Below are 22576 nucleotides of genomic sequence, written 5' to 3'. Positions count from 1 at the left end.
CCCACACACTCATATATAAAAACACTAACCTGCACAAGGGAAATAGGCGGAATAGAGACGTGAGCTAATTTAGTGGAAAGCTCAGTGCTTTGAGGAGCTGTATCAGTTACTGTCAGGGCTCCAGTCGGCCCACTGCTGGGAGTCTGGCTCACTCTGAGGGACCAGCAAACTGTACAGCTGGAACCTCTGTGGAGATCCAGGAGAGCTTGAACAGAACACTCCCCCTATCGCAACTCAACCAAGCGTAATTACCTCCTCAACGCCTCGTACCTCTCTGGATAACAGCTGATCACTGGATCCGAGAGCGGGTCAGTCCCAGCAGCGGGTTTGCCAGCCAGACTCCATCCTGTCGTCGCCACTGCTCACACAACTATTTGTCTCAATTAGCCATGCAATGCACATTTGAGAAATATGATGTCAGGATAAGTCCTTTAGTACTGCTCCTCTTACATTTGTGATAAATCATCCCCTGAGAGCTTTCAACTACCATGTCATTAAACATCGAATAAAGCAACAAATCCGCAAATAACCTCATCATCATGCAGTCATGTTTACAGCAAAGTCCTTAATCATTCCGTGACAGCCACGAGCTGACAGCCACATTGTTTACCTCTGCATGAGCCCTGCTGCATTTCTTGATCCTTTAAAAGACAGAGGGGTGAGGAGAAAAAAAACACAATGGTGGTGGAGCAAAGTGATGCAGCGTGGGCAGCATGCAGAGCAGAGCTGGAAGATACAATCAAGGCAGTACACACAGGGAGGAGACACATGGAGAGATAATACAGCCAAAGGTCCACCAAGGGCGTCTCGTTTCTCTTTCTAAAAACATCTGTGTCACAGCCCGGTGGCAGCACAGCAAACACCTGCACATTCCCATGACACGTAACATACGTGTGTGCGTGCACATCTGACATTAAGCACAGCGCCTGGGGACTCTTATGTGCACGGCTGGAACTGTTAACACCTTCAAAGCCATTTGCTCCTGTCCTTCACAGTGAGGAAAATGAAAATAGGTCATGAAACAAAGAGGTGATGCTCAAAGGCTCACGGGGTGGAGTAAGGAAATGCTACCCTGTTGCTTATTAAAAGAAAATATATCATTTATAACCTGTTCAAAGTAAAATACTGTGTATTATGGGAAATCTATTACCAACTCAACACAAATCTTAAATTTTACCTGAGCCCAGTTCTGTCAGAGGTTGTTTCTTCCATTAAAGGGAGTTTTTCCTCTCCACTGTCGCCAAGTGCTGCTCATAAGGGATTTGTTGGGTTTTTAGTTTTTGTAAAGTGCCTTGAGATGATTTGTGTTGTGATCTGGCGCTATACTAATAAAACTGAATCAAAATGAAAATAAGAAACAGAGTCAAACTGCAATATATTCTTAAAAAGGGGGGGCCTCTTAAAACCCTTTTAGTACCATCCACATTTAAAATGATCATAGTTAGGAACCACTGAACATTTGCCACGTTTCATAGAAAGGACAATTAACTGATACCACAATAGTAGATTTTCTGTCAGTACATTGATATTAATAATATTCAAGTGCTGACTGTCTTCTGACTGTATATTTTGATGTGAGATGAATTCAGGGCTCAAGAGGAAGTGAAGAGGAAAGTCAAAGCACTGACTATATGCGACGTGTTTGCTGTGTATTAGTTTCAGTTTCTGATGTAATTCCCCTGTTACCTTTTACATTTTCAGGGTTTGATTTACAAATTGCACAACCATTCAACACAGAAACTAACACAGAACTTTTTACTTTTATCTTGTTTTTATCAGAATACCCAGGAAGTGTGTTACACGTTGCATATTTTCTCTGTATCAGGCAGCACTGTTAGCAGCTGTGTCAGTATCTGAAAACATTACACCCCTGCCAGTGAACAAACACGCTAATATTTCCCAAAAACAAAAAAAAAAAAAAGGAAAAAGAAATGACATGGTAAGACAAACAAGGCAAACAGTTCCCTCCCTCACTTATCTGAGCAAATGGGGCATCAATTCACACAGAGGCAAAGCAGAAAGGAGGCAACTCATCAAATACAGACAACTGGAAATGCAAACTAGCTGCCGCGTGTGGAGCAATATCTCTATGTGTACTCTCAACACATGCCAGCGACAGATTATTCATGCAGGACTCCGTTTGGAGAGGAAGCTACTGGGTTTAGTGACTCCGACTGTGCCGGGGTTGATTATGAAGTCAGAAACAATGAATTATTAAAATAAATGGTGCTCCAGATGTTTAGCCTGTCTTCGTGACAAACACCATCGTCTCTTTGGCACGGAGATGCAAACCGAGTATAACACAAGCATGAAAAAAAAAAAAAAAAAATCTTTCCTCCTTTGTGTGTGTGAGGCTGCTCGGTGCCGTGTCGTTTCTCTGGAGGTGCTGCCACCGTGATAAATTAGAAGCTCTCGGTAATTCTGCATAGTGAAGTCAAAGCTTTAGGGTTAGGAAACTGCTCATAGTTCAGTTATGTTGCCGCATCCTACTAGAGTCTATGTGGGCAGACTTAATATTTCAGTGATTAATCATCAGTGAAACTCAAGTCATTTAAGTTGCTCACTGAGCAAATAATGTCAAAAGGTTTCAGTTTCTCAAGTGTCACAATTTGCTGCCTTTGTCTGCTGTGATGTTATGTCATTACATTTCACCCGGTCGTCTTCTGCCTCTTTATCTTGTTTTAACTGGCTGCTTGTGACGTGATTTCTGGGTAATATCGTGTATCATGGCAAATTAAATTCCTTCGAGCTCTGAACAAACAATGACAGCGTGTGTGTTTGTGCAGTTTTTCCTGACATTTCATAGTCCTAATGCATGAAAAGTCATCAACAAATGGAGAGAGGAATAGGATTCAAATGCATATGCAGCAGCTGTTCCCTGCAGACCTACTTTGCTCCCCACCTCCTCATAGTGGGCGGGTCACTATGAAAAAGCTTTCTTAGCTCACCATAGCAAGAAGAACTTAATTATGTGTATAAATGAGCATCAACATATGCTCAGTCACAGTTCCACACCACATTTTAATTATTTCTGTACATAGAAGCTGAATATGTCTATGGTAGATCACCCTTGTCACCAATTACCAGTGATTCTATCTGTTTAATCAGTCAGCTGTCATGTGTAGAGTTGCTGCAGGCCGCTGGATCCGATCCCTGCTTAAAACTGGACAGGAAGTGTGGTAAATCTGCATTATCATTAATATTATTATTGAGTACTTGTCTTTTTTATTTATTTATTAACCTCAGTTATTTGGACAGATTGTTGAAAACAGCCCAAGGTCTTGCAAGTCAACACCTGCCTACAAGGTCATGATGCTTCAAACACCAGCATTGCCAATATGCTACGCTCAGAGCTGAGCTGACACCACCCTGAGCCACAGAAATTGCATTCATATACAGCTGAACTGTTTTCCCCACTTACACTAAGGTGACTAAGGCTGGGCCAACGGCAGACAGACACAATGTTGAGCCAGCATGATGATTTAAAACCTCCCTCCCATACTCTGTGGCGCTTTAGTTGCGACGTCTTATCCCTTATCCCGTCACGCTTATTGGGTCTGAGCAGGTAAATGCATTAGGGGTGAGAGCAGGCAGGTAGACATGCAAGCAGGTCATGCAGTGAGTGAGAGAAACAAGCTCAAATGTTGACACTGAAAATCAAGTGTTCGAAGACGCAGCAAGGTCAGTAGCCTGCTCTGCTCTGCTCCGTGGTTAAACACCATTACGTAATAACACACAGACACTTCAAAGCACAAAAAAAAAAAAAAAAAAAAAAAAAAAAAAAAAAAGACCTGCAAATGTCCTCACCTGGTCCATCACAACCCACCACACCAACAAGGGATTTAGAGGAAACATAAAAGGCTGTCTAATCAAGGCAGAGGAGTGTGTCAAAGAGTGCAGAAATGCATTCTGGTAAACAGAAAGATGAACCGCAACATTAAGCACTTTGTGTTCTTCCATGTTTACGTGTTAAAATTAGGAAAAGAAATTAAATCTTCATAAGCTTTAGTTTAAGAAAACGCTTTGAATTATAAGTTACTGCAATGTTTCACTATACACATTTTCATTGGACTGTGTTCAGAGTCAAGGTTTTAAATAAATAGTGTCTGATGTCCCCGTTATCTTTTCAAACCAATCTGTGACTTTTCCTTAACTTTAACTAAGTTCCCTTAAAAATACGTGTTTATTTTTTTAATCTATATCGTAAAAACGATTTACATGTTTAAAAATGAAAAGCTGAGGAGCAACACAGAAAATGCATTGGACTAATTTAAGTGACAAAGGTGCTTGGATGTAATTCTGCAAACTTTACAGTCAAAACAGTTAAAATAATATGACTCTGCAGACCTTTTGCTCTCCCTATTTGAAAAACCTAATTTAAATCTTATGTCTTTTCTTATCAAATGGTGCTTAAGTCTCAAAACAAAATAATATGCTTGAAGATTTTGCTGCTTTATTATGAATAACCTGATTTAACTGACAGGTCCCTGGTATCACACGAGGTCAGTTAATAGTTAAATCCAAATGTCAATTAATTAAGATTTAATTGTGTCTAAAGCAAATGTGTGTTTGTGCATCAGTTTTGTATGAACAAGAGGAAAGAAGTGGAAATAATTTCATCTTTAAACATTTAAATAGTCTTTAAACACCTATTTAGTTTTGTGCACCAGCTGGGAGCACAGTTTGAACGGCCCAGTGAAGGGGTCACGAGTCTTTCATCAACACGTCACGTCGACGTGAGCAGTTGGTCTGCAAAACTGAAAATGTGCAAGAAGTCTGCACAGAAGCTGAAAAATCCATTTTGCAAACAGATTTTTAAGCGTTTACTTTTTCTGTTACGTTATGAAGCATCTCCCACTGCACAAAATTCCCTGATTATTTCGCACATTGTACAAAAAGTATTTGATGTTGTAAGTTAGTATTAGTAATGACTGATGAAACAATAGAGCTACAGATCTCACCAGACCAATGTCAATATAAAAAAAAAATAAATAAATAAAATTTTTAAAAAAAGGGTCTTTTTGACTGAAATTACTACTGGTGGAAAAAAAAAACTGCGACAACTGACCAACATGTGACTTTTCCTTGCTTTTCCTTGAGAAAAAATGAGCTTTTGGACTTTGGGATAGCCCTGAAGATTCACAATTCAGAATTTTGAATTTACCTTCAGGGATTAATAAAGTTTATCTAATCTTTTCCTTATTCTGGTTGAACCAGTGATGAGGCAGTAGTGTCCTACTTTCTTGCCTTTTCCCCGTCTCTGCTCTCACCTTCACTGGTACAAAACACCCTAACTCAAACTCATCACATGACATTTTAAAACTTTCTAAAGGTATTACTAGACTTATTGAGACAAATGGTGCATGGACAGTATGTGCTGTAATATATCTAGAACTGTCCTTCTCTATGATATCAACCAAATACCACTCGATGTTAAAATTCTGAAATTGGGCCTGCATTCGCATTAATATGCAGGATTCACTAATCACAGTCCGCAGTTTTAGCACAACTGAAATTATAAAATTAACTAAAAGAGCAAAAATCAGTGTTTCATTACGAAGTGTTAGCAATGAGCAAGTCTTTGTGAGGTGATCTGAGCGTTTTCTGTAATGAACCAAAACCAATGAGCCTCTCTCAGTAAGAAATAAGTCATTTAAGACAAATTGCATTAATTGTGAAATCATTGTCAGTTTAAATGATTCACTGGACTGATTGTGCAAAACCACTGGAAGGATACGTTAATATCTTTTCATTGAGATATAAGCAATCATGATTAGGGTCTCGGTAGGAAGAAACCAGCAAGAACCCAAAATAATAAAATGGCACAGAGAAAGAACCCAGTCAGGACCTTCTTCCTCTCATGCAACATAATTCAGAGTAGTTTTCTATAGTTTGGTTATAATTCCTACAGGCAATGTTTTGCCCTCTTGTTGGAATGTGAAAAACATCTGCAATATCAATAATCCGAATCTCATTCAAAGAAATTTGAATGTTTTTTGAGTTAGAGGTCAAACATAGATGAAAATACTCTTCTTCCATGTTTATTCTTATTGGTGTGAAGGGTACGTTAGGAAAAAAACAACAGGCTAAACTAATTTAGAGACAGTTTTCATCAAAGCTCCTCTCACTTTTCAGCTCTGCCTCAGAAACAAAAGTGTAATAAATAAAAAAAACAAAAACTAAAAAGCAGGCGGCATTGCTAACTGTGCTTATGCTTCTTCCTCCTCCAAGCCTGACTAAAACAAAATGATGGCTTGACGTGCGATTCAGTCAGCACTCTCATTTGTTCTCGTTTTTTTTATTTTTTATTTTTAACTCGAGCCTCCTTTGAGCCTTCACTGGAAGGTTTGGTGTTCGCTCTGCTGTCGCAGGTGCATTCCAGTTTCCATGTTGTTATAAACAATCACATTATGCTGGTTCATAAAACTGGAACATTTACAGCAGCTAAATAAATATTATTGTTGATTAAAAACTATTCTTGTACTCTTTGTTTGCCATTTTAAAGGAAAAGGACCCAAACTTAATCCTAACCTTAAAATAATATTTAGTACAAATGTCCTAGCCATCTTCAGAAGTCACAAAAACGATAATGTAAAAAGAAGATTAATAGCAAAATGATGAAATATATTAGTGCAAAGGTTTGCATCCCTCCTGATAAATTAATTAAAAATGAATTTTAATGTCTGATGAATTTGTACTAGCTGAATGTGCATTAAATAGTAACTTGATTAAACAAATATTTGTTTTAGTCTTTGTGCCTTTTTAAAGTAGGGGATGCAAAGTTTTTCATTATCAGCTCAGTATTGATCAGATCCCAAATGCTAAAGAACCTGGATAGAGACCAGAGCCAAAGAAAACATGACTGGGAATCCCTGATGAATGACAACCATGTGCACATTGTGGATTTATTTTCCATTGTTGCAAACCTGAAGAGTTTGTTACTAACTGATGAACACGGTTTGCACACGTACATTTGCTTGAAGCTTCGTATGTGACGGGTGAAATAGCAGTGCAGTGATCTATATTTTAGGGAATCTATGACATGTAATAGAGATGTAGTCATCTGAGAAATTCCTATAGAGATTTTTTTTTTTCCTCTGCTGTAAAAACTGCTGTAAGTATTGGAATCCAATGTAATTACCATGAATTCAGCTGACCACAGTCTCTGTACTATGTGAAGGAGCAAACTTTTTTAAAGACTTAATGAAAAGAGGATCTGATCCGAGAAAGCACAGACTTTGAGTGGACTATCACTTTAAGTGCAGAACTGCCATAAATGTAATGATTTCACGCCTCGAAAGAAAATGAAAATGCAAAAATATTCCACATTTAATTCGTGAAACTAAAAATCAATTTGAAACTACATGTCCACAACGCTGGTCGCCATCACGGCTGGATATGAATCAAATCGGCGCTTCTGCCCTTTTGTGCCGTTTCCACCGCCTTGTTAAGATTAGATGAAGACACATTGTGAACGTGCTAAATGTTGCATTACAGCTCACTGGCAGCTGAATCCACAAGCTGCCCCAAAATATCTGCCCTGCCTTCTTCGCAGTGGTACAGTATCATGGGTGTGAACAAGTTACAACAGACTCTCATGTCGCGGGTGTGTATGGAGAGCTACTAATATGATGGAGCTGAAAGGCAAATGAGGGAAGCAAAGAGAAAAATAAAATACTAAATGCACTAATCTGGCTATGATTTTATTTCTAACAGCAGCTCCAGTAGTTTTTGTTTCTCCTGTGACAAAATAATAATTGCTCTGTGATCACTGGTTTTACAGGGATACTAGTGTCAACCAAACTAAACTGCAGTATATGAATGTGATGTGAAGTTCGACATCACTAACCAGATCAATCACTGTTTCTGGTAGAAACTTTATTTCTACATAGCAAATATTTTACTAGTAGGTGTAGTAGAGTAATAGAAAACCAACACTCATGACATGCGTGCTGCTGATTTTGAAAAGGGCAGGTTCAAAATAATAGCAATGTGGAGTTCAGTCTGAGAGGTAAATCCATCCATCCATCATCTGGACCCCCTTAGACCTAACCAGGGTCCCAGAGACCTGCTGGAGCTCTATCCCAGCTCTCTTTGGGTGAAAGGCAGGGGTCCACCCTGGACAGGTCCCCAGTCCATCACAGGGCCACATAGAGACAAACAACCTCACACACTCACACTCACTCCTATGGGCAATTTAGAGTCACCAATCAACCTGACATACATGTTTTTGGACTGTGGGAGGAAACCAGAGTACCTGGAGAAAACCCACACAAGCACAGGGAGAACATGCAGACTCCACACAGAAAGGCCCCTGATGGGTTTCAAACCAGGAACCTTCTTGATGTGAGGCAACAGTGCAAACCACTATTCCACCGTGGTGCCTCGATCTAATTAGACCTTAACGACCCTCTTCTGAGCTCCCCTTTGGTCACTTAACGAGCAGCATCTTGGTTCTAGACCAACAAGATTAACATTATGGAGAATCCATCCCAATCTCCAATAGTCCAATAGAAAACTTGTATGGTGACAACAAAATGCAGTTTCTGAGGCAAAACCAAGACATGCAGAGGAATCGTGGTATGTAGTGTGTAATGGTCCTGGGCTGGAATACCTGTTCACAGGTGCCAGAAGTTGGTCGACTCCATGCATTTCTCAGAAACCGTGACTATGCAACTAAATATTAGTTCAGCGATTCACAAAAAAGCTAAATCTTCAAGTATTTTTCAATTTACACAGTAAATGTTTGTGACTTTTAAAGAAAAATGCACAGTGTCATTATTTTGAACAGCCTACTATTACTTTTTTCTGCACTTTCTGTAAAGTAATAATAAATCTGATCAAATTCTCTTCATGTTTTGGTTTAGAATAGAATGTGCAGTGTTCCCAATGCATTTGTGTGTGTTGACATAAAAGTTATTAAAACTATTTTGACCTTATTTACCTACTTTTTTTTTTTTTAAACACAACTGTATGTTTGAAATCATTTTGAAACTATTATTGCATTACTTCCTTTGCCAACAAGGGAGAACTCACATTATTTGTCAACTACAGTATAAAAATAAACCCCTGCCACCATGACACGTGTTTGTCAAAATAGTTTTTTAAATGCACGATTGTAAACAGAACACGTGCTCTTTAGACTTTTTTACTTTGGGTTACTCCTCAAGCTTTTCTCTATATGTAACAATAGTTTTAATCTGTTTTAAACTGCACCCACCACCAGACACATGTGCACATATACACTACAAATACCACTGTGCATTACTGTGGACACAAAGGTGCAGAAAATTATGTTGCATTAGTCTGACAAACAGTATATAAACAGCTCACGGCTCAGAAATCTGTACCTGTCAGGTTTGCTGTAATGGAAACGGGGAGAAGTGTAAGCTGTGCCTCCCTCCTCCCAGTTGAAAGAGTTGTGCAAGATCCAGCAGTGGTGAAACTTTCTCAGCCCCCAAAGGCATGTGAAGTTTAATTTACACTTTAAATGTGAAAATCACCCAGACTGGTCTCTCAAAGGTGTTCATGTGGTAACACTGATACGCTCAGTGTTTACTGAGTTTAAATGTTGTTAGTGAGACTTCTTGCCTCAAAGCTGCATTTTGTAGTCTGGTATAAATTACCTACAATGCACGACGACGACGACGACGACAACGGTGGTGCCGGTCAGGGACGTCCTGGGAAATAAAAGCAACTCAGAAATAGAGCGTGTATATAAAATATTGTTGGAACAAACAGCTCTGCAAAACAGTTTCAGTGACATTTAACATGCCAGCAAAATGCATCTAAACGCACAACGTACAAGGAAGATAACTGAAGTACATTATTCCTTCTCACGATCTCACACCACAGCCTGGATGAAAAACAGTCATCAGAAGACGCCGGTTGACTATTGTTTTGAAATGTGAAACTGGGAAATTAGTTGATTTTTTCATGGGCAGCCCACAAAGAGAAACTTTAGTACCGTAGCCCTGACTACTCAGGCAGCATCCCATAAGATAGTCTCTTTTTGTTTTTACCAACCAGAGTTTCAAACTAAATGTAGATCAGCAGTAAAACACAGCCTCTATCATCACAAGGACACGCTTTTGTTATTTTCTGCTAGTTTCTCACACTTAGTGCAAACGGAGCACGTGCGGTTGACGCTCTCACACCGATGGTCCTTCTATGTCACAACGTGAGGAAGTAAAATTGCAGCAAAAGAGAAGCGTCGACACTTTTTCTATACCAGGCCTCATCGTCGCTTAGACCACGGCTGCTAAATAACCAAGAGGGGGCACTGTAGGAAATATTCTCTTATACAGGACTCAACATTATTTAGTGTTAAAGTTCAATCTGAAGATAAGAAAAAAAACAAACCACACATACATGTACAGGTACAGATGCATGTATCTGTATCGTTGGCCAGCAAAGTGCATGTTTTATCTTAAACATTCTGGGAGGGGTTGGAAGTTGTGTCTATTTGTGTGTCCTTATCTATGGTCTGTCTGATTATACACATTATGGTACCTGTTTGTACAATGAGAACAGTTAATACATTCACAGGTGCCTTGATAGCTTTTAGCCATATTACCACGGTGTGATTATAATTTATCCACAGCCCATGATGTCAAATTTCAAAAGCTGATTTATGGGTAAAGTTTTAAATGACAACTTACAGCACAACAGTGGAGCTCCGATGGCTAGCTGGATGCTAAAACGTTAATTAAAATCTAAAGTCTGAAATTTCTTCCTTTTCGTTTCCTACTGTTGGCAATAACGATTTGGCTGCTGATGTAGACTTCATCCCCAACAACATGCCCAAGCAGCACCATAACGTCATTAGCTTTAATTAGTCGTAAAAGAACAAATTCCAATTCCAATCTAGGATAGGTTATAAAGCCACCAGAGAGAGAGTGAATGCAATTACAGTGCGACTGTGATACCATCAAAACAAAGACAATGGCTCCAGGCAGAACAAAGCAGGGCTAATTATATCAGGCTTCTGATGGAGATAGGAAGGTGCTGAAGGCTCATTCTTGCACCTTCCGCCAACAGTCTAAGACAGCGATAAATAGACAGAGTAATTGCTCCTCGCTGAGGTTACCATGCCACTTTCCAGTCATGCAACCAAGGATATCGTATTTTAGATGACATTTCTCATGTGTGTGATAATGAGCCAGACTTCAGAGGGAGCTGTGAGTGTATCATAACGCACCACCGCAACTATTTTCTAGACGGTCAATTTTAAACTTGTATTGTTCATGAGAGAAAAATCCGAGGGTGCTGCACAATGTAAGGCAAAAGCAGTACAGTTCTCTGTTGCCTAACTCGTAAAAATAGAAGAGATGAATCATTAAAAGGAGTCAGCAACCCAGCCTCCTCCTGTGCACTGAACTCTGTAGGGAGTCGCAAAATGTGGTGTTATTATTAAAGCTATTTACTGTGTATGTGTGGGTATATATTTAGATTCCTGGAGAAATATCTGCTGAATCACAAGACATACAATAAAATGAATAAATAAATAGTACAGCTGCCGTGCATTATCTTTAACACAGGAAAAGGCATAATACAGAATTTACCACAGCAATTTAAAAGAAAGAGCAGGAAGGTTTTTTAAGAAACAGGATAAAAGTAGTTAAAAAGAGGACTCAGAGTCTAAAACCACATTACTAATGATCACTGTAAAGAAACTCACGGTCTTAATAATGTTAAAGTCCAGTTTACAGAATCTGCTGAACGTGCTGCCGTCAACACAGAAATCTGTCTTTCCATTAAGCCTGCCTTCACTCATTTGGTCTTTTTGTGTGTTGCATCTGCAGATGCCACAGACACCAAAGCAAAAACTACACAATAATAATATTAACTCTAGTTTAGCATCAGGTGAATATCGATTATAAATAAACTGCTGATGTTTTGCATGTACCTGAAGGCAAACTCACTTCACTTCTACAGGCAGAGTGAGGCCAGACGCTCGTCCTTCTGATGTTATAAACAATTTTAAATGATCAATTTAACATATTTCATTGTTGATTTTTCTTCCTATTATTTCCATTCTGCAGTTGTTGACTCTGAAATAGTTAAGGCCAGTCTGCAAAGTTTGTCACTACATTCAGTTTTTTAGTTATATATCTGTCTTCAGTCTCTTTTGTTCCTTTGACAGTGCATGTATTATAAGAGAGAGAAGGCAGGGAGAACAAACAGAGGAAGTGAATTTAAGATTTAACTAAAGCTTCTTATGTCTGGCAATCATTGCTATACCTTGCCTTTAATTTGACAGCACAGGGGCAACAGAGGCATGTCTGTCGCTTTAAAAGATATCGCCCTCATGTACGATGAATTATTCAGATGAAATAATTCCACTGAGGTTCCTGTGAGGTGGGACCAGTGTCATGCCTCCTGCAGCAGTAGGACAGCCAGGAAGCTCATGCATAAAAGATGAAAGGTTTGATAGCCTCCATTGGATTCAGCCGAGTGTGTGCGCCGTACACTTTAGTCGTAGCCTGGCTTAGCTATACTTGCAGCCTGTGAACTGCCCACAGCCTCATGGGCCTGGCTGCATGGGGCTTTCTCTGTAATATCTGTGCCATATGCATCCCAGCTCTACTCTGCAGTCGGGGGGGGGGGGAGGTATAAATAGCAACAACATGGATGCAGGAGAAAATGAGACCTCACTAAAATCTCTCCTGTTACAGTCAGCGGCACTCCAAATCTCCAGGACTGTTCAGGTCGCATTGTGCTGCTGCTGTATTTCTGTTTATCATCACCCATTTCACCTTTTTTAAACAAACTACTCTCTCATTTTACTGCAGCAGAAACAATTCTAAGCTAAATTCAGCATTTAGTCTCACGCAGCTCGAGCTCATCTCCACCATGAGAGAAGAGACAGATCTGTTCGAGTGGAGCCAACGCTTCTGGCTGCCCAATTGCCTGACACAAACATGATAACATTTGACTGCAGCACATCAAAGATCGGTATATTTTGACTTTCTAAAACAGGAGGAACATGCGCCGTGCTGATATGTTCAGAAGAGAGGAAACCTGTGGAGAGACTTGGCTTTATCAGGCTGTTAACGTTAATCTTCTACCCTCCACAGTTACCCCGAGGGCAAATCGTCAACACTATAAAGACGTAAAGACCAAACATTTTGGTTGAAGTCATTTGTCTTTGATGAAGTGTCAGGAAACTATCTGTGAAGAGACAGATATAGCAAACCATCACTCAATCACAAACTCCTGTAAACACCAGGTCTGGGCTGACAGCACTCTGCAGCAGACAACGAGACAGAGATTGAAACAACTGATTAATTAATCTGTTAAGAAAAACTGGGCGTCAAATGAAACTTCATTGAATCTGTAGCAAGAAATCAATAATCGTTTATCTTTTGATGTCAGACACTTCTTCAGTTTGAAACTGATGTTACTGTAGATTTAAACATCCAACAAACGTGATGAGCCTAAAGCAGAGCTGCACAGCCTGTGGGGCCGATTTACAGATTTTCACACAACTAATTTTCTTTGTCTTGCATGTCCACAGGTCACATACAACACTCCGCACCTGGATTCTGTTCAGTGACATGTTTTAAAGCACAATGCCGGTGCTTCATCTTTACACAGTTATTTTTAATGCTAAGGAAAGGTTGGAGTTATGGGAAATAAAGTATGGTTATGGCGTGGTCACCATAATCATGGTGAAAGTAGAAAAAGCTAACATTTTCCCAAAAGGACAGCATAGGACATCTGCAGTCTGTCTTCTTCTGTTGCTCAAAACTGTAAAATACTGGACTGTAACTAAACTGGTCGACGCTTCGTTCTCGCCATGCTCTGCATTTTAATGTCACTTAATCATAAGTCAGAGTGACTCTAATTGCTGCTAAAGCTTATGTCAGCTACTCCTACCCTTCACTCCCTTGCTGTGGTCAGCCTTCCTGCTCCTATAGGGGCCTTCGCAGACCTGTTGTTCTCCACCGGTCAACCAGACACCCCAAGACTTGCCCCAGATGTTGCAGCCACCTGTCTCCACCTTCCACCTTTCCATCACCTTTAGTCGCCACATACACACGCTCACCTTGCCGGCATTCCCTGATCAGACTACAGCATGTACGCTGACACGCTGTCAAGTTCGTCACGACTGCTACGGATTTGTGTCCTGCCATTCTGTCAGTTTTCTCTCCTCATTTCTGCCACCAGCATATTTTTGTTCCTGTTTGCTGAACCTGCCTGGCTGCTTTTAAGTCTTTGTTTTACCTCACCTTTAAATAAAGTCACTGCACTTGTCTGCTTGTCTGTGCATCCTTCCCATCGCCTGCACAGGTGCCCATGACAACTTGTTGATTACTGTTTGTTTTACATGTAGAAATTAGAAGCCAATTAAAAGTCAAATTAATAGATTAAAAGTATGACAGACTAGCCTTTTAACACCTAAACACCGGGCACAATGAGCTGTTCCACCCACAGCATTTGGTGAGCAATCAGATCAGAGTTGTAACTCCACACTCCCCGGTGTTTGCAGAGTGACAGAAAGGAAAACATACATTAGTACAGATAATTGGGAGCCATTTTCAGTACATTTAGGGAAAGTAATCATCAGCGATATCCATGCCCTGCTTCAACTGAGGCTTAAAGACTTCAAGGAATCATTTTTCCCCATTTACATGATTACCATTCTGAACACGTCTGTAGTCCAGACAGATTTGTTGTTACAAGAAACTGGATTTTCAACAAATCTGTGCCTTCCTCTTCTGCTGTCATGCCATTAAAGTTTTGGTGTACACACCTTAGCTCAATCTGTTTCCTATATTTATCTTTCATGTAGAGATTTACGGCATACCCACAATACCTTTCCACAGCTGCAAGCGCAGTGGTAAAAACCTGTTGCATTCACTGCTGACTTTTATGTGCAAGTGGAGAGATAAACAGCAATCACACAAAGTGAAATTCTTCTTATATTCAAAGCCCAACCTTGTTTAAATAACAAAGTATTCATGTCTGTGTTCCCTCTTCTCTGATTTATTTATGACTGTTTTGGCGTTTACTGTGGTTGGATATAACCTTTTAAAAGCTGAAACATTTCATTAGGTTTTATTGTAACTAATGCAAAGTACTAATAAACATGCGGGTGCTGTTCTACTTTTGCCTTACTGCCAATAAATAACATGAAAAATCCAAGACAAAAACAAACCGATCCTACCAAAAAGGGCCGTGTGTGGCCGAAGCACAATGTAATGTGGCGTGGCAGCACTCCACTACTGTCAAATAAACTATTAAAATGGATTGATGACGTGCACGTGCACCGTTTCACCGGGTGATGTTTTCCTTCGTTAACGTAAACACACATGCTGATGTTGGTCATTTTCATTCAGTATCACATACACTGTACTAGAGCACCAAGCGTGTGCTGATATACTGTTGAATGCAGCCCCCCCCCCCCAAAAAAATCTGGTGCACTATTTACTCCTGTTTGAGTAATATTTGCAAAGATCTGTACGCACAGCTGTTACAGCACATTACTTTCTAAAAGATGGAAACTATTATCTATCATTTTTACGTCTTCAATAGAAATAAATGGATTTCAGGTTGAGACACAATTTTGGCCTTTTTGTGAGATTTCATATGAATAATACAAAATACCACCCATATCTTTTTTAATCTTGATGTATTATAAAAGTGATATAAAATAAGTCTTCAAATTATTTACACTCCTTTAGTTCGGGCCTCTTCGTAGCTTTGTTCGTTGAATAAAAACGGATTAAATTCCATTTTAAAAAACGATTTTTTGTGTGTGTTTTGTGCATCTCCTATAGTTCTGGGCAGGATTTTGAAGGACAGAGTGACAACATAACAGCTGTTAGTGTTTTCTGCTGTTAAAGTGCTTGCTGCACTGCAGCCTCCTTGTTTGAGAGACTTTCAGTCTTTCCTTTCAATTGTGAGCAACTGCAGAAATTGAGTGATTTCAGAGTCCCCAATTTTGCTGCTCATAACACACCTATTTCAGCGTTCCCCATATATTGTTTATATTTCCTTTATAACAAGCAGTGTTGTACAACAGCTCCACAGAAGTGGCAGCTGCAGCCACTTAACTGATCCAGAAAAGATGCTGAATCGGACGCCTCTCCGACGACCTATTTATTTACGCTCTGCTAGAATTGGACATTTTTTCAGTCCTTTTCTGTCTGTGGGTGAGTTTTACATTTAGGGAGAGAGAAACATATACAAGAGCTTATTACAGTTTGAATGAACTTCAACCCCTGACACATCACCAGGAGGAGTGGTGCCTTTTTAAAATGCCAATAATAATGCAACTCTCAAGGCCAGACTCTTATGGGCATCACACCCAGTGCCAACACCTGCAGGTCACAAACCCTGGTCCATACCTGTCCATTCAATATGAAAGTGGAGCCTGAAGATGGGTTTCACAGCTGAGCATAATGACTGTAAACAGGAAAAGCCAGCTCACCTGGCTCTGAGCAGTTTTTTTAAAAAAAAAAAAAGCCCATCAGTCTCTCTAAATCTCAATTAGTACAAAAATCAACACGTGGTTTACACATTAGTCCCTGTAAAACAGCAACAAGATATAACATGTTAATTAGTGTTAAGTCTCCTGGCTGCAGCTTCATATTTTACTGACAGATATGAAGGTGCTATCAAGAAAACAAATAATTGTACCTGTCTAACTATTCCTTTGAGCGTTGTAGCTCACAGTTTTAATGAAAGCTTTCCCTCAGACGTTTTCGAAAATAATAATCCACTAACATTTGCTGGAAATATCTTGATTTTCACGTTGCATGCTGCATTTAGCCAAATACTGAGATAATTATTGGAAACAAAAGCTTGAGCGACAAAATGCGTCAGCTGTAGTGCTTTATTGGACGGCGGTGAGGTGTTCAGTGTCGTTTCCTGCTTTAAACAAGGTTGGAAAAAAGGGTTTTTAATGGAATCGACAGGAGGGTCAATTAAACATTAATTAAGGGCCGTTTCATCCCTAAAACCAGGACTGAAGACTTGTTATAAGTTAGAGATAATTGGCTGACAGCAGATTTGTCGATCTCAGGGATATGAGGATCAAGGCTGCATTTGTCGTCACTACCTATTTACCTTTAATGACTGTGAGCGTGAAAGGAAGAGAGAGACACCTACACTGACCGGATAGATTTACAGATAACTAGAGTTTCCTACTAGTTGTGTAAGTCTGACAATCTGCTTCAACTTAACAGTATTTATAATTTCAATTAACCAGTAAATTACTATTATTACAAGGTCTCCTAAGCTGTAATTGGGGAAAAAAACATCTTATAATGAAATAATGATGCCAGGCTGTTTCTATGAGATAGACACATCCACACATTATTGAAATCTTCTACAGCCATGCCAGAATAACAGCAGTCAGTGCCAATAGTTTAACCTTCAAGTATCACCTGTCATAACAAGTATGCATGTGGCCCTGTGAAGTGATAATCCTCCTTAAACACAGAATAGCTGGCTAGCTAAGTGAAAACTTTTTCTTTTCTTAGATCTGTACCAATGATGAGGCAAAAAAAAAGTTTAATCTGTCGTTCAGGAGAAAAGCTGTGTCGTTAATTAAATGAATACGGTTCATAATCTGCACAGGCTATTTTAGGATAACTCATATAATGTCACAGTTGGCTGCACGAAGGGTTTTATTCAACTTATGTGAAAGGAAAGTCTGAAACGGACCAACAACAACAACAACAAAAAAACTACACGAATGTGAAGAGACGGCCCAGAGTTTCATAAATAAGGACCTGATCCAAAAGGGACCCGATAGACCAGAGGATAATTAGACCAGATCCGAAATGCAGTCGACCCGAACACACACTCATAAAAACCAAAAATTGCAGCAGCACAATTTGGCACCAATTAATGAGAGAGTTGAAAGGAGCAGCAATATATGTTACTTCCCACAATAACTCACAGCTCACGCTTCTGTCTTTGGGTCAGAAACACTGTGATGGACACTGGACACCACACCTCATCATCAGAGCTGATCCTGACCTTAAGATCTGCTGTTATCCACTCCGGCAGTCGACATATTGACGCACAGACCCAAAATCTGCAGCGATACAATGGGACCATGTATAACACAATGGATGGGGCTTAACTCGGGTCCAGAGACAGGACTCAGATACAAGGAACCAAATGGACACCTGGAAACCATGAGTTTAGGCTTTATTTATTTATTTTAGGATTTTAGGAGCAAAGTCAGAGGGTCAGAAATGTTTGCACCCAGTCTCATAGAAATCCGCCCGATACAGCAGTTGTTGTGGTTTTATAATAAATTCCTATTTTAAAGAACTGAGCACCCTGTAAGACTCCGATGAGGAAAGGCCAGGATTTGTTTGAAGCTGAAATGTTTCTCTATGGACCAAACTAACAGAGCAACAGACCCAAACCACACGGGGGGATAACCAAAGCACAAACTGATAATCACTATTAGAAGAATTTTAAATTGGAATTGGCACTGGTGCACAGGGGGTTCTGAGTAATGAGGTTGACAATCTGGGTTTCAGTGTAGGATGAGAAACTAGGTCAGGCCTCATCTGGACACACTCGGTTTATTAAATACATCACAGAACTTCTCAGAGTGTAAGCAATCCTATTGATAAAAAACTACAATTTGTAACAAATATGCAAATATCTCAGCAATTAGCTCAGCTTTGTTCCCTGCTATCAGGGTACAGTGGGGGATAATTTGCATTTTTCTTGTTGTCTCTGCAAGGTCTGATCACACATGCAGATAAGGACCTTTCCATAGCGCCTGCCCTCGTGTGCCTTTCCTAAACTGGCTTTCATTAAATGCACTGGTGCATTTTTCTGCTGGAAATGTAAGGCAAGAAAGGCTGAGATCTATTTTTAAGTGCAAACCATCTGTTGTTTGTAAATCCAAAGCTAACTGGGAGACACTGGTCCCAGTATCCAGCCAAAAACACTGCCAGAGCCCTTTCTTTCTCTCTCAGTGCTATTGAGACTAATTGGAACACCACATTGTCCCTTTTCCCCAGCCATTTCAGTAGTACTACAATGTTCCACCACAATTTATGCAATCAAACAGATGGAATAAGAGATTGAGCTCAGTGCGTGATTGCATACACAGCAGACATAAATCATCTTGAATAATCACTGACCCAATCAGCCACACCAGCTCCAGCATAACATCTACTAGTAGTTAATCACGGACTGTTTGTTGTTGTAACCTATTACGCCATCAGCTTCTTCGCTTTTGGAAAAGAACCTGGTTATGGCTGCGACTTTGGCTTACAAGGCCATAAAAGTAGAACAAGAGCAGGCAAAGTGTTAAATAGGTCAGAACACAAGTGTCCTCTCCAGCACCCACAGGTCCAGTTGTCCCCATTGGATCTGCATCCTGTTTCCCCACACTATCTGGCTGCTGCACCTTGACCCTAGGAGCCTGGAAACCAGAGGGCAAGCAGCTTGGAGTGTGTATGTGTGTGTGTATGTGTGTGTGTGTGTGTGTGCATCAAGTAAAAAAATGACTGTGTGTGTCCTGCAGCCCTGAATGCTGGACAGCTCCAACTCAGCAGAGCCAAGAGGCCCTGCCTTCATTCATACAGAGCCAGTGACAGACCAAGCCAAGCACTCTAAAATATAAGCACACACACACACACACACAAATGCTTATCAATACCCATTGTTGCTTATTTTCAAATGAAGCTGCTGGGGCTTGTACCAATTTGGATATTTATTTTCACACCAGAAAAGTAAAAAATAAAAAACAAAACAAAGGATTCTCTCTCAACAGTGCGACCATCAGCAGTGGACCATCATGAGGCAATAAAACGCAGCCATGAGAATTTAAAGTCCAACTCGTACATATGGCCTTTGAACAGAGGCAATAATGAGTAGCTGCAGGACAGCAGGAAACAGAAACACAGGGGGACAGACAGTGAGCGACTAATCACCAGCAAAGATCCAACTGGCTCTCCAGAGAGTCACCCAGATATTGTTCTCTTTCCAGTGTGCATACCAGGCTTTGCTCATTCTGCTCTGACTGTTGCACAACTCAGCCCCTGCACTGCATGAAGAAAGAAACAGGTTGCACCAAATACTGTGTGGAGAGCAAGCGAGCAACACAAAGTTATCTTCTGCCACCCTGGAGAGGGTTAACATTATGTCAGCATTTTATCTTTGGCCATCTTCCCATTAGACATGTGGCTCCGACAAACCCTCTTCCTGTCTGCCTCACGCTGTGTGGCCTTCAAGGTCCTCACACTGTAACAAACCTAATATCGATTAACTAGCAGTTGCTGGGATTATACAACACTGGCTGTGGTTGGGAGCAGGGGAAGTATTGTAGAAATCCTACACAGACAGCGCGCTCAAGTGTGTCAAGAAGAGCCTGAGCATCTGCTGCCTGGGCCAGATTAATGTGGAGTAATTATGAGAGGAGGCTCCCTGGGGTGATCTGTTTCACAGTGCCCGCAAATACTGTCACACCAAAAGGTGTGTCCCTGCGTGGCTTTGCTCTTATTAACTAGTGGAACAAAGAGCGTGCGTGTCAGTGCGCGCAGACGTGAAACAGGAGACAAAGACATTTCTGAACTTGTGCAGCGCGACTAATGAGGAAGAAATTGTCAGCGTGCGTGCGTTACCTCGAAAAAGGAAGGCTTTGCTGCTGTTGTGAAGCCCCGCCACTTGGGTGATTCCATAGGTGGCATTTGCCAGGTCAAGTTCATTGATGATATCAATCTGGTAATCTGGATCTGACCCGAAAGTCAAAGCTGGTGGAGAGAAATGACGGTTAGAGGATGAAAAGCGGCATAAGAGGATTAAACCTGACTCTGTTTAATTCATTTTACAAACAGACACGGTCTCTGCATTTGTGCATTCCACTGCTTACAATAGGTGGTCGTGGAAGGTGGGGGGGGGGGGGGGGTACAAAAGTCACGCAGTTTTAATTACCACGCAGGATTTTGCTATTGCTGCCCACTAAAATGCACAGTCCACGGGCTGTGGGTGCACTGTGCGCACGCATTAGGATAAAAAGGTATCATCTCTTTTACCGTAACTACATTGAAAATACAGTCGGTTTCAAATATTAACTCATTAAACTGAAGGTGATGCAAAAACAACCTCCTGCAGCCCAGAGACACTACTAAAATACTGGCGTGATTGCGCGCAACGTGCAAACTGAGGAGCGTGAAATAAAACGTTAAGAAGCTCGTAACACTCACAACAAAATTGCTCCTATACCTGCGGACACAGAGTGCCACACACTTCCAACTTACCTGGGTCGGCAAAAAGGAAAAGCGATAACAAAGTCACGTAAATATCCATTTGTGTTGGAGTTGCGCTACACAGAGTCCTCAGCCGTGCGCCCCGCTGCGTTCCCACACTAACCCGCTCTGGTCCGTCTAGCGCTGTGCGCCGCTTTCACCTCGACTGGATGTGGAGGAACGGTCCACAACACATGAGCAGGGGTTTCCTCCCGGCAAACTAGATCCCTTTAAAGTGCCTGAATGCGTCCAGCCACCCGCCGCTTGGCATCGACACTGACAGATATGTGCGTTTATTCAGGGCTGCTATAAAACTGGACCGTATACGGCAAATAAGAGGAAATCCTCAATCATCAGTCTGTGAAGTTCCCCCCGCTCAGAACACAGAAACTTCCAATGTTAGAGGTGAGAAAAGGCTTTCAAAAGAAAATCGGAGAGAATGTGGAGATTGTGTGTAACAGAGAGGTACGTTGCTCTCATTTGTCTTAGCAGAGATGATTCAAAGAGATTCCAGTTTCATGGGCCACATTAACGACACCGCAGCGGACAATGCGCAGATACTGTAGCCTGCACATGCTTCACATGTGGGACATAATAAATACACAAAAAAAGGAGTTCTGCATCTCCTCTCTGCTTCCCCACACCATCACTTCCTCCAGCTCCTAAATCGACCACTCCTCCTCCTCCTCCTCCTCCCACCTCCCACCTCAGAGAATCCCAGGGATTTACAAGCACTGCTCCTCCAGTCCTCTTTCCTCTGGGGCCTGTCCTTATTGAGAACCATTAATCATACCCTTCTCCCGTCTGCCTCTAATTTGTGTACATTGTCAGGTTGTCTGGGTTACCTGCACGAACACAAACCGGTGAGGGAGAGAACGGCGGTGTCTGCTTAGTGATTATGGCATTTACACAGTGTGCACCGCCTGCGCAAGTGTGTTCTACACCAGGGATGGTTTACTTCTGCTTTGGAATGCAGGTCACAACATTTGGCAGGCCCGTACACCGGTCCAGAACCAAAATAAGTCTTGAAAGGGAAGAAGAAACACATTGTATAAAATTACATGTTGCAGAGCAGTGAGGAGACAAGGGAAGGGAAGAAGAATTAAATTGTTTTTGGATGGGCGGTGAGGTTTACAAGCAACATAATTCATGTCTTTAAAAAAAGAAGTAATGGAGCCTTTCTCTATTCCTATGACTGTTTACTACCAGTAATGTAAAGCTTCTGGTAGCTCATATGTAGAGGCTGAAAACATTTAGCTTACATGCTGTAAAAATGTGAAAAACTGGATTTTTAACATGTGGTTAAAATGTGCTTTGCTGCTGAGGTGTGTGTGTTTTTTTAA

The 22576-nt window shown here is 40.9% G+C and overlaps 1 protein-coding gene across 2 annotated transcripts in view; it reads right to left on the bottom strand.

Annotated features, from left to right (window-relative positions):
• Nucleotides 1-21373, bottom strand: part of LOC113138299 (protein kinase C-binding protein NELL1) — a 208442-nt gene extending 187069 nt beyond the window's left edge. Inside the window, exons 1-2 of one of the 2 annotated variants that reach the window (XM_026320617.2) lie at nucleotides 21246-21373; nucleotides 20610-20738 (exon numbers count right to left, since the gene is read on the bottom strand). In XM_026320617.2, coding sequence (XP_026176402.1) covers nucleotides 20610-20738; nucleotides 21246-21294 — 178 coding nt within the window. In that variant the 5' untranslated portion in view covers nucleotides 21295-21373. The remainder of the gene's footprint in view (nucleotides 1-20609; nucleotides 20739-21245) is intronic. The other variant, XM_026320616.2, reaches the window with a different exon arrangement.
• Between the last annotated feature and the right edge of the window lie 1203 nt (nucleotides 21374-22576).

The sequence above is a fragment of the Mastacembelus armatus genome, chromosome 3 (genome assembly GCF_900324485.2).
Source record: "Mastacembelus armatus chromosome 3, fMasArm1.2, whole genome shotgun sequence".
Taxonomy (NCBI): Eukaryota; Metazoa; Chordata; class Actinopteri; order Synbranchiformes; family Mastacembelidae; genus Mastacembelus; species Mastacembelus armatus.
This window is presented reverse-complemented; position numbering and strand designations above follow the sequence as displayed.